The sequence below is a fragment of the Castor canadensis genome, chromosome 9 (genome assembly GCF_047511655.1).
Source record: "Castor canadensis chromosome 9, mCasCan1.hap1v2, whole genome shotgun sequence".
NCBI lineage: Eukaryota > Metazoa > Chordata > Mammalia > Rodentia > Castoridae > Castor > Castor canadensis.
The window spans coordinates 43,418,924-43,431,227 of NC_133394.1; the positions used below are offsets into that span (position 1 = coordinate 43,418,924).

General features: G+C 36.5%; 1 protein-coding gene across 1 annotated transcript in view; it reads left to right on the forward strand.

Moving 5' to 3' along the window:
- Enpep (glutamyl aminopeptidase) overlaps positions 1-12,304 on the forward strand; it is a 92,094-nt gene that overhangs the window by 52,705 nt on the left and 27,085 nt on the right. Inside the window, exon 11 of the mRNA XM_074041542.1 lies at positions 4,890-4,969. Coding sequence (XP_073897643.1) covers positions 4,890-4,969 — 80 coding nt within the window. The remainder of the gene's footprint in view (positions 1-4,889; positions 4,970-12,304) is intronic.

The following is a 12,304-nucleotide window of genomic DNA, read 5'->3' on the forward strand; positions in this document are numbered from 1 at the left end:
TTTGGGTAGAGAGAATTTTACATCCACCCTCAACCTGGATAACCACCAGTGTCCAGTGCCTGATTCTTACTGGAAAGACCTTTGTCCAATTTATCTCCTTCTTAATGATTCCATTGGTGTTGTAGTCACATATATAAATTATCACAAGATCAATTATTCGGTAGCAATTAGAATAACACAAGGAAGGAGAATTACAGGGTGTGGATATGTTTCAGAAAGTGTTTATTAACTATAAACTGGTTTCTTTATAGTGACTATTTTATTCTAGAAAATTAGATTGGGCAACATTAATACTACTAGAGCCTTTGATACTAACATTGAAAGACATTTCTCACTTGTAAAACAAGAATCCATTTGGAAAGTTTCACAATAATTATTCTCTCTTGTCATCCATGTCCACTGATTTGCTGAGGCCGAATTAATTGGGAGAAGAGGGACTGTGAGGGTGGGGGTCACAGAAGATATTCTTTGCCCAGGATGTGATATTTAAGGTGAATATGAGAGGAGTGGCTTTTTGAGTTAGTCACTACAAAAACTATAATGTGTTTGAAGAACTCACAGTTTGACAGGAGCAATGTACATATAATACATAATACTTACTGAGCATTGGCTGAGTGGCTGGCACAAATTTAAATACATGTATTTTATGAGAACAGATGAGGAAACTGAAGCAGAGAGTGATGAAGTGAACTGGTCTAGACAGTAAGTGTTGGGGTCTTTCTTTGAACGCAGGCAGTCTGTCTCTAAAACCTGGACAACAGAGAGTGGCTATAAAAGTGGTGGGAGGGAGAGGAAGGTGGTGAGGACAGCAGGAGGCAGGTATGCAAACCATGTTAAAAATTTTGAACAATAGAGTACAAATTCAAGGATGCTAAGGAGAGAGTTGATGGGATCTCCTTTGCGTTTTCTCGGGTCCCTCTGGCTGCACCCGGGGGACTGATCAGTGAGGGTTGCAAATGGAAGCAGGGAGGCCAGCAAGACCACACTGCAGAGTCACTCATGTGAGAGGTCATGAGAATGATGAACCCTGACTAGGAGAGTGGGCTGGAGGGTGCAGCAGCTGTGCCAAAGATTCGGATTGAGCTAACATTTCTAACCTTAAAATAATATGCAGGGAGTTCCATCAGGTGAGTTTGCAGAGTTCAGTCTCCACTTAGAATATTGTTCTCTTACTGGACTGAAGTCATAGTCATGTTTCCAGAGAACTGACATATCTTCACAGACACACTTTTATCATACATAATCCATGAAAACAGGTAGCAGAACCTGTTTTCTGCTTACAATTTAGGACGTTGGGAATTAAGTCACACTAAGCACACTCAGGTGTTTCCAGAAATTAAAATTGCCAAGTTACTTTATTGTCCAAGACATCAGACAATGAAGAGGACTCCAAAATTTTAAATTAGCTGCTTCCAAGATGCCAGTGGGAAACTGAGCTGGAGAAGCATCTAGAAAGTCAGATGTGTTATGTTCATTTTGTTCAGACCCATTACTGATTTTCCTTCTGGGAGCCTCGGACACAGCTCTCCCAGAGAAAATGAAGTTCAGAGAAACTGAAGTTGTTGTAAAGCAACTTCTGAAAATTAATAGTTCACACAAGTACAAATGAAAATCGGGGTACCTATGCTGTATGAAGTCGCACAGAGTAACTGCATATTTCCTTTTCTCTTTCTTTGTTTTGGTAGGGAAAGACCATGATGGAGAAAATCTCTTTGCTTTTCACTCTTTCCTCTTCATGGTACATGAACTGAAACAGCTCTGACTTGTTTTCAGATAATAATTCAGTTACAAAAGTCAATATAGTTTCTTGGGTTTATTCTGTGGACAACTCTAAACTATTCCTTTTATAGTTTCTATTTTATATTCCAGCAAATTAGATTGGCCATATTTAATACTGCTAGAGCGTTTGATTACCAAAATTAAAAATTTTTCTCTGTTGCAAAACAAGCTTCCATTGGGAAAATTTCCCAATAATTGTTTCCTGTCCTGTGAATCCACTGATTTTTAAGCCAAAGACCGTCAACTCTGGTTTTGAACTGATGGGACTGGGCTTTTGGCTATGAATCCCCCTACACACACACACACACACACACACACACACACACACAATTTATTGCCACATGAGCTAAACATATCATCAGGGATAAAATCACTTTTTGTTACAATAAATCTTTAAATTTTATTCACCAAGACTTAGAGTAAGAAACGATATGAACATTTATACTTATCTTTAATACTTCTTATCTTTGGATATTGTTTGTATTTTATTTGGATTCACAGGGGAATGATTTTTAGTGACTATTTATCCTGAAGTCAACATCTTATCCCAGTTTTATTTTAAAAAGAGAGCTATGTATGCATAGAAAAAGAAACAGGAAATAGGTTCTTCCCTGTTGAGAACATTTATTGAAAAATCAATAATAGCTGCTGAAAGAAAGCGACAGTAGAGCAAAAGTGATCCTTCCTTCATAATTAGTGCCATTATGCACCCAGAAAGAAATGGACCTTTTTCTAATCATCTTTTATCTTTTTTCATCATATATATTCCTGTTTGGTGGACAATGTAATCTGTTAAATTGTACTATAGTTTTTTGGCCTCCTCTAAGTCTTTTCTCACTGTTTGAATAATCCAAGACTAAAGAAATGCTTACTGAACAGAGCTACTTATTATTCAAATGACCCATTCATATGTAAATTGTTGTTTTAACACCAAGTCCTCAACCATCTCTTAAAAATGGGTAACTTTCCTATCTCCATCTGAGGAATTTCTCTTTCAGGTAAGCTTAGGTGCCTTTGACAGTTTATTCTTTGTAAACAGGCAGAAGAATGCGGAGGTGTGTCATCCTGGGACAATTAAAGCCAGTTTCTTTGGAGAAAATTGGGTTGGTCATATTTAATATTGATGGAAACTGTAATAGGTTAATGCACTAGTTACACCTTTAAAAATGAATTCTAATAAGACTATCATTCATTTATGAAGTTTCCATTTTTTTGACATTTGACTTAGCTGGAATTAGGTTAGAATCTGTGATGCTAGAATTAGGAAAATTACACAGCTTCAGTCTTCCATCATTTTTGTACTCTTGAAGAACTAATGACAGTATTTTTGTACCTGATCTTGGTAGTACAGCTTCTGCTCACTTTTAGACACAGTCTGGTTGGTACCAGAGACCATGTTTTAAAGGGGACAGCCAAAATGTGACGTCTCATTGTGGACACATGTCGTGGGGGAACTGTATGTGCTATTGTTTCAGTTAGTTTAGCACTGGAGAAAGATAGGAAAGAATGAAATGTCAGTGTGCACAGCAGCACCAAATTAGCACAGCAGCTCTGGAGAAGTGGGTAGGATGTGACTTAAACAGTGCTTCTTTGTCTATCTTCTGAGAAGCTGCAAAGGCCTTTAGAATGGCTTTGCCAACAGCAGATCTGGAGGTCATCAGTCAAGTGCAAAGGACCTTGTACTGAGAAGGGGAGGGAAAGATAGGAGTTGGGAGGACAGGGGAGGAGATAGGGCAAGAAAGATTGTCATAGCATTGAATGCTGTTAAGGGTCACATTCAGAAGAACGGGAACTTCAGGATTTCTTGCTTGGGCAGTCTGAGGAGAGTCCTCTGTCAGGGAGATAAGGATGGCACATTGAGATCTGGGTGAACAAAAGTGACAAAGAGATTCAAGGGTGAAGCACCAGTGGTGTCCATTACAGGACCCAAGAAACTTATGTACAGGTTTAACAAAACTTATAGCCAACACCATTCCACTGCAATAAAGTTGTCCAGAGGAGCTAGTGAAGATGCCTTCGAAATACTTCAATAGTTATACAAGGAAGGATTGCTTTTTTCATGTACACAGCAAAAATAGGTTCTCCTGGAATGACATAAATTTTATGATATCTTAGGAGAGATGGCAGACTGGCAGAGTGGCTCAAGTGGTAGAGAGCCACTCTAGCAAGTATGAGACACTGAGGTCAAATCCCAGTGCCTCCAAAAAAATAAAAAAAGAAAAGAAAAGAAAAAGGAGAGATGCAAACCCAATTCTCTGTTAGAGAATTGAATAATACAGATAAGCCAATTTGGAGTGGAAAATCAAACCAGCCATTAGTACATAGATTTACCTTCTTCCAAGATCTTCTGAGTTTTCTGATACATGAGATGAAGTGAGAACCAACCATCAAACAGACATTTAAGATCTCTTTCAGATTTCAATACTAAAATGTTAAGTATATATTATATCAAAATAGAAAGTTGACTCTCCCTCTGCCCCTTCCATGATGTGCCAGAAGCTCTAAATTGCAAAAGAGGAGGGCAAACTGGAACCCCCTGAAATAAGCTTATGTCATGGCTTTTCCTTTGCAGCCTGTGTGCTCATGATTCTAATTAACAGATACTTAGTGAACAGCGGAGACGCTTGCAGAGAGGGATGCTATAATTTCAACATAATTTCTAAAATGTATTTCCTTCACAAAATGGTACAGATTGTCTTCTGAATTCTAGCAATGTTTTGGATTCCTTAACGGAACTGTATCTTATTATAGTGTATGCAAGTGTGTGTGTGAATGCTCAATATTACAATGTGTAATACATTGTGTGATACAATGTGTGATATATTGCAAGGTATTTGATACTTTTATTCCAAAGCATCAAAGCATTAACTAAGTAATCTCCTTCATCCTTAGATAATTTTTGTGCAAAATTCTGCATGTTATGGATTTATAGAAGTTGAGAGCTCTCACATGACTATTTCTATCACTAAAGAGGTTTTAAGTAATTATATCAGTTGTTTACTACACATTGGGTAATCAATAATAAGGAAACTATGCTGTTTTATTGACTTTTACTTGTTCTTTTAGTTTTTAGTAATAAAATTTGAATTTTTCTTTTTTAAAAATTTTAGTTACACCTGGAATATTCCAGTTAAATGGACCGAAAATAATGTATCAAGTACTGTAGTCTACAATAGGTCAGAAAAAGAAGGTAAATATTATTGATCGATTTATTTCTTCTCTGAATTGATATATTTCATTAAACTAATATAAGCATGAAGAGTCATCAATAAAGCCAGAACTTATGCAAATTTCAGCTGAAAGAGACCTTTTAATTTATTGATGCTTCCAAATTTTTATCTATAATGAGAACTTTTCTACCTTGAGACATTCTTTTTAATGATTTGTAATGACTTACACAATTAATACATTCCCATATCCAAAGAAGAGGTTTTACATTGGAAGATTGATGTGGTTCTCTTTCTTCTTTCTTTCCTTTCTTTCTTCCTCCTTCCTTCCCTCATTTTCTTCTTTCCCTTCCTCCTTCTCTCCTTCCTTTCTTTTTGCTTTTCTCTTTATATTAGATATGTAAATCATTGAGTTTCTTTTATTATTATTATTTCTTTATTCACATGTGCATACATTGTTTGGGTCATTTGTCCCTCCTGCCCCCACCCTCACCCTCTGTCCCCCCACCGCACCCCTCCCTTCCAGGCAGAACCTGTTCTGCACTTTTGTCCAGTTCTGTTGAAGAGTAGAAATAAGCAAAAATAAGAAAGACATAGCATTTTTGCTTGTTGAGATAAGGACAGTTATACAGAGATATTCCTAGCATTGCTTTCATTGCTTTCATGTACAAATGTTTTACAACCCAGGTTGATTAATCTCTAACTGATCTTTACACTGGTTCCTGATCCCCTTCTTGTGTTGACCTCTGTTGCTTTAAGGTTTCTGTATGGATTCCTCTGGAGTGTGGACATCAAATGCTTTCATGTTTTGGGTTTTCTATCTAAGCCTGTACCTCCCGTATATGTTCTCACCTTGTCATGTAACCCAAGTCCTACAACATTGCTGCATTTGCCCTAGATCTAAAGTCCACATATGAGGGAGAACATATGATTTTTGGTCTTCTGAGCCTGGCTAACCTTGCTCAGGATGATGTTCTCCAGTTCCATCCATTTACTTGCAAATAATAAGATTTCATTCTTCTTCATGGCTGAGTAAAATTCCACTGTGTACAAATACCACATTTTCTTGATCCATTCGTCAGTGGTGGGGCATCTTGGTTGTTTCCATAACTTAGCTATTGTGAATAGTGCCGCAATAAACATGGGAGTGCAGGTGCCTCTGGAGTAACCTGTGTTGCATTCCTTTGGGTAAATCCCCAAGAGTGGGATTGCTGGATCATATGGCAGGTCTATGTTTAGATTTTTAAGAAGTCTTCAATTTTTTTCCAGAGTGATTGCACCAGCTTACATTCCCACCAGCAGTAGACTAGGGTTCCTTTTTCCCCACATCCTCACCAACACATGTTTTGGTGGTGTTTTTGATGGTGGCTATTCTAACAGGGGTGAGATGGAATCTTAGTGAGGTTTTGATTTTCATTTCCATTATGGCTAGAGATGGTGAGCATTTTTTCATGTGTTTTTTTGGCCATTTGGATTTCTTCTTTTGAGAAAGTTCTATTTAGTTCAGTTGTCCATTTCTTAATTGGTTCATTGATTTTGAGAGAGTTTAGTTTCTTAAGTTCCCTGTATATTCTGGTTCCCAGTCCTTTGTCTGATGTATACCTGGTAAATATTTTCTCCCACTCTGTGGGTGGTCTCTTCAGTTTAGAGACCATTTCTTTTGTTGTGCAGAAGCTTTTTAATTTTATGAAGTCCTATTTGTCCATCCTTTCTCTTAGTTGCTGGGCTGCAGGGTTCTATTGAGGAAGTCCTTGCCTATACCTATTAGTTCCAGAGTGTTTTCTGCTCCTTCCTGTACCAACTTCAGAGTTTTGGGTCTGATATTAAGGTCCTTGATCCATTTTAAGTTGATACTAGTACAGGGTGATAGACATGGATCTAGCTTTAGTTTCTTGCAGATGGATAACAACTTTTTAATGATTCTTTTTAATAATTTGTAATGACTTACACAATTAATAAATTCCCATATCCAAAGAAGAGATTTTACATTGGAAAATTGATGTGGTTCCCTTTCTTCTTTCCTTCCTTCCTCCTTCCTTCCCTCATTTCCTTCTTCTTTCCCTTCCTCTTTCTCTCCTTTCTTTTTGCTTTTTTCTTTATATTAGATATATAAGTCATTGAGTTTCCTTAAATGTTATGTGACAGGCCTGGCTTTTTGTTTTGTTTTGTTTTTTGTCATGCTTTCATTGACTTAGAACAATCATTTTCTTTAAATATATTTCTTGTTCTTTCTCTATTGATTTTTCTTTTCCTTCCTGGAAAAAGTTCATGGTTATATAAGAACAAGGTGACATTACCATAAACTTCTAAATTATTGAAAAATAATAATTGAGGCAGATTTCAGCAGAAGTCCTGGAAGAATCTTGCTCTTTGTACTTTTTTACCACTGGACTTGTTTGTGTTTCAGAACATTTCTTATCTAAGACAAACTAGACTCTTCTTCACTTCATCTCATGAGGACTTGGTCTCAGAATAGCATTTGGTGTAGACTTTCACCCGTGGCTTCTTGAGGCTAAAAGCGGAATGCTCATCCCTTATCTATGCATGTCTGCTTGCTCCGGCAAAGCACTCAAACTATTAGTTATGTCTTCTTTCACCTGGCAAGTAAGTTTTCACCCTGATATTTAACAAAGAAGACTTTATTAAGATATAATTCAGAGGGCTGTAGATGTGGCTTAAGCAGTAGAACATCTGCTTTGCAAGTATAAAGACCTGAATTCAAGCTCCATACAACTTTCCCATGTGTTTTATTATTTTTTTAGTTATTTATTTTTGCCATGTTAAAGATCAAACCTGGAGCCTTGAGCATATAGATGTAGCCTTGAGCTACATCCCCAGCCTCAATTTGTCCACTTAAAGTTGTTTTTGTTATAGTCACAGGTATGTGATATCACCACAGTTAACTTCAGAGCATTTTCATAACCTCAGAAAGAGACCCTGTTACTATAGGTCTTCTCCCATTGTGCTCCCACACACCTGGCCCCTAAGCAGCCACTGAAGTAGTTTATGCCTCTATAGATTTGTCTGTTCTGTACATTTCATATAAATGAAATGCTATAATAGTATTTCATGACTGTTATCTTAATGTTTTCAAGGTTTATCTATGTTCTCCCTGTACTTCATTCCTTTTTAGTGCCAAATTTTATCCTACTATACATACATACCACCTTTTATTTATTCATAGGTTGATAAATATTTGGCTCTCTTTAACTCTCGTAATACTGTTATAATCATCTGTGTACAAGTTTTCCTGTGTCTCCAAGAAGGTTTTTTTTTTTTAGTCTTTGGTATGTTTCCTTTTTTAACTTTTATTCTAAAATCTTTTGTTATTTATAGCTTTACTATAAGCTCTTTCAGCTTTGCTATTAAGAGTCCTCTCTGGACAAGGAATGCTATTAAGAGTCCTCTCTTGACAAGGAATGCTATTACAACAAAACTCCCCCTTCATCATTTATGCTAGCAATTGTTATAGCATTGTGGTCAACAATTCTCCTAAATTTTTCCAGAAATTCAAGATCATTTCGTCTTAGTATTTACATAAGCGCATGTTTGCTTGAGTGCTAAGCTCTATCTCTTGTGGTCTCTCCTCTGACTATTTTCTTACTTATAAGCACATTTGCCAAATGAAAATCAACAAAACAGAAAAAAAAAAGACACTTAAAAAATGTGTAACAGCACTTGTAAAAGGCATAATAAGAAGGCTAGGATTTCGTTGGTAAATTTTAGGAGGATTTAGTTTAACTATTACCACATATTTTCCCTGTTGGTCACCATGTTTAACTGTCAAGAATGTCCTGACAGCAGCTTGATTGGCTGTTTACAAATTTAAAAGCATGAATAATTCATCCTAAAACAAATTACCCAGCATTGTCATGGAATGAAGATTCCATCTAATTGAATTTACTGAACTGTTTCATAAAATAAATTTCTAGAGTTAAGAATAAATATCCTTATAATATTTATTATGTACTTACTAGATAGAATATTTGGAATACTGAATTCAATCCTTATTTAATTATTGTTAATTGTTTCAAGCACATATTTACTAAAACTAACTTACATGCTAGATGTAAGGGTAGGCCTAGAGATAATGCAGGGGGAAAAACCCCACAACCCTTACTCTTGTGTAGACTATTATCTAGGCCTGGGTTAGCAGGAAGATCTAGTTCTGTCCTAAGTGGCTAGTGTGGTACTGCAGATAGTGAGGGTACTCACAGGATGAGCACTGGCCCAGATTTGGGGGTCCAGGAAAGCTTACTAAGGAAAAGAACACCCAGGCCAAGAGCACAGGGGCTAATGGTAGAGTCTGAATTGGTGATAGACTTGACCAAGTGCAGAGGAGACCTGAGTTTTGTTCAAGGTCTAGCATGAAGGTAAGAGAAGGAGCTCTTGTGTTCCTTTCTGTCCCTCTGATAACACATTTAACATATTTTTGGTATAATTATTTTCCTACCTGTGTCTTTCCTCCTCATGTACTCCATGAGGAAATGGAACTTCTTCGATGTTGATGTTGCTGTTCAGTATCTCCAGCCTATCAGCAGGTACCTGATAATTGCTTATTAAATGAGTAAGTGAACAAATGAGTGAATGAAGAGGCTTGGATGCTCACAGAGTTATCATGACAAACCTACCCTTATCTGAAACATCAGAATCACAACTGGTCACTTAGCCAGAAGCAAACTAGACATCTTTTCCTACTTCAAAGTGCCTGCTCCATTTTTAGCTATGTCATAAGTTCCTGTTTCCTGTTGAGGACTTCAGCTCCCAGCTCAGAGCACAGATGACAAACATGTCCTACGTGTCTTGAATGGGCAACCAGCTCGTGTTACCAGTCGTTCCTCCCTGCTCTCAGTTGCTTTGATGATTCATCAGTTAGAAATTCCCTAGGCAAGAATGGGACTCCCCCTCTCCAGTCCTTTATTTACACTTGTATTGTATATGATAGTGTAAGTAAGCATTAGAAAAAAATAAACATGTGATTTCTAACAACAGAAGAGGAACTCTGTCACTAAACCTTTTCTGGCTATTCCAACCTACCTTAAAAACCTCTCATTTTAAAGTATGATAATAATGACATCCTATTTTAAGTATATTTCTCTGTTAAAATGAATTTATTCTTACCAAAAATCTATTGCCTTATCCTACCTCTGCTATTCCTGCTCATTGGGATTTTATTATATGATAGTCATTCTATCAGCATAGTTTGTGCTGTCGGTTTTATTGGTCCACGTTCTTAGTATTATTACTTATATTTTAAACAAAATCATTGCTATTTAAACTCCATGTGCCCTTTTTTTTCTTTTTCAACTAAACTAAAAGTTCCTTGAAGACACAAACTACATATGATACTGCCTAGCCCCTGTCCCCTCTATTACCAAGAAGGTGCTATGTCCACCCTAAAAGTTTGGTAAGTCCTTGCTCAATGGAGTGTTGTTTGCCCCAGGCTGCTGCATTCCTAAAAGATGTCTGTTTATGCTTCAGTTATATTTTTAGCATCAGCTACTATTTTGGCTATTATCAACACATCTTCATTTAGTGTTATACTATATTTTTGGTCTTAATTTGCTGCTTTTTAACATTTGGAAGAATTGAAAGTTACCATATGATAGTCAGGAAACCGGTTTTGTTAAAACACAGTATTTTAAAGTAGGTATTCTTAAGTGCATAGAGTCTAGGAGAGGGTCTAAGGTCAAGAAGAGGTATAGACTTTGGGTTGACTGCTAAGTAGTTTAGACAACCAAATTCTGACTATAAAAGAGGTAGGGTTTACTAAAAAGTTATAATAGGTACATTTAAATATTTATTACCAAAATAATGTTGAGCATATATTTTTGTATGTGATGTCAAAGAGAGAGGGACTCATGTTGTCAAGCTAAGTCTTATGGGATGTGCAAACTTTGATTGAATGATTATGGATTCAGTTTTGATGGTTCAGAAGCCCAGTTCATCAGTTCAGCCCTGGTCAGCCAAGACTTGGAAGATTTATTCTCTTAAGCCAAACATACAAGAGATTAACCAAGAATGCTAACTTGTTAACTTACACAGATAAAATATACTGGCCTAGTAAACCAACATACTAATGTCAGCTAATTATGTGTCTTTCCCCAGGAAGAAAGTTTACTTAGTAAGGATTAGGGGAGAGTGAAGGTAAATCAATTATTTTAAAGATGTCATCAAACTGTGATAGGCTGATATATTGCATTATTCAGGTGAGTCTAATTATTGTACTTAGAAACTATCACTAGTGGCTTGATGCAATAAAAGCTTCTTGTTTGTGCAACAGTCCAAGGAGACCTGCCATCTCTTCTAGGTGACTTTCCACCAAATAACAACTCAGAAACCCTTTTTTCTTTCTTCTTGTGTTTCCATACCCCCCACCACATCCCAGATGTTGGAATCCCTTAATGGATCTTTTGCATCTGGCACAAACAGAGGAAGATAATAGAGAGATCAGCCCATCCAGCTCATCTATTACTTCTGCCCACATTTTATGATAGGCAGGTTTCATTTTTCCAGATTACTATTCATTGTATATTTCATATTAAAGCCATATCTTTCTTTGCAAGCAGATTCTCTAGACCATTTGCTGAGATCCAGGAGAAACTCTATAATTATAACTAACACAATCACAAATGCTTTTTTGAAAGTTTAATTGGTTGGAAGCATTTTCACAAATGGATATCCAGTCCATTGTACAATGACCTGTGGTTAGTTTCAGAGACTGAAATTCCCTAGAAAGAACCCCTGCACAGAAAAAACATTTTGATGTTACTGAGGTTTGTGCTTGTGCTTGCTAGGCAGACACTCTATTACTTGAGCTACGGCCCAGCCCCCCATTCAACATTTTGATGCATAGAATTAGTAAGAAACAGTATAAGATAATTTATAAGTTGAAGAGGGCCATTAAACTTACATTTTTAGTAAGAAACAGTATAAGATAATTTATAAGTTGAAGAGGGCCATTAAACTTACATTTACAAATATATAAAATGAAATTTCAGAGCATTAACAATATAATTTCAAATGGCAGAGAATTACTATTCATAAAAAGAGTAGGGTCCCAGTATGTATGTTGTGTGTGTGTGTATATGTATGGTGTGTGTGTATGTATATACATGGAAGACACATAGATACACACATGCAGAAGATAAAAACATGTCAGCTGTGTTGGATAACTTTTTACATTTTTCTATATACTTCTTTCTTGTATTTCCCAAGGGTCCCACATGCTAGTGTTATAATCAAAATAAAATTTACAAGCAAACAGCCTTACTTTTATGTGTCACCATGAATAGACATCAGTATTTCAGTCCTACTTGCTCTTTGTATAACTGAACAACCCAACAGTATTTTGCTGC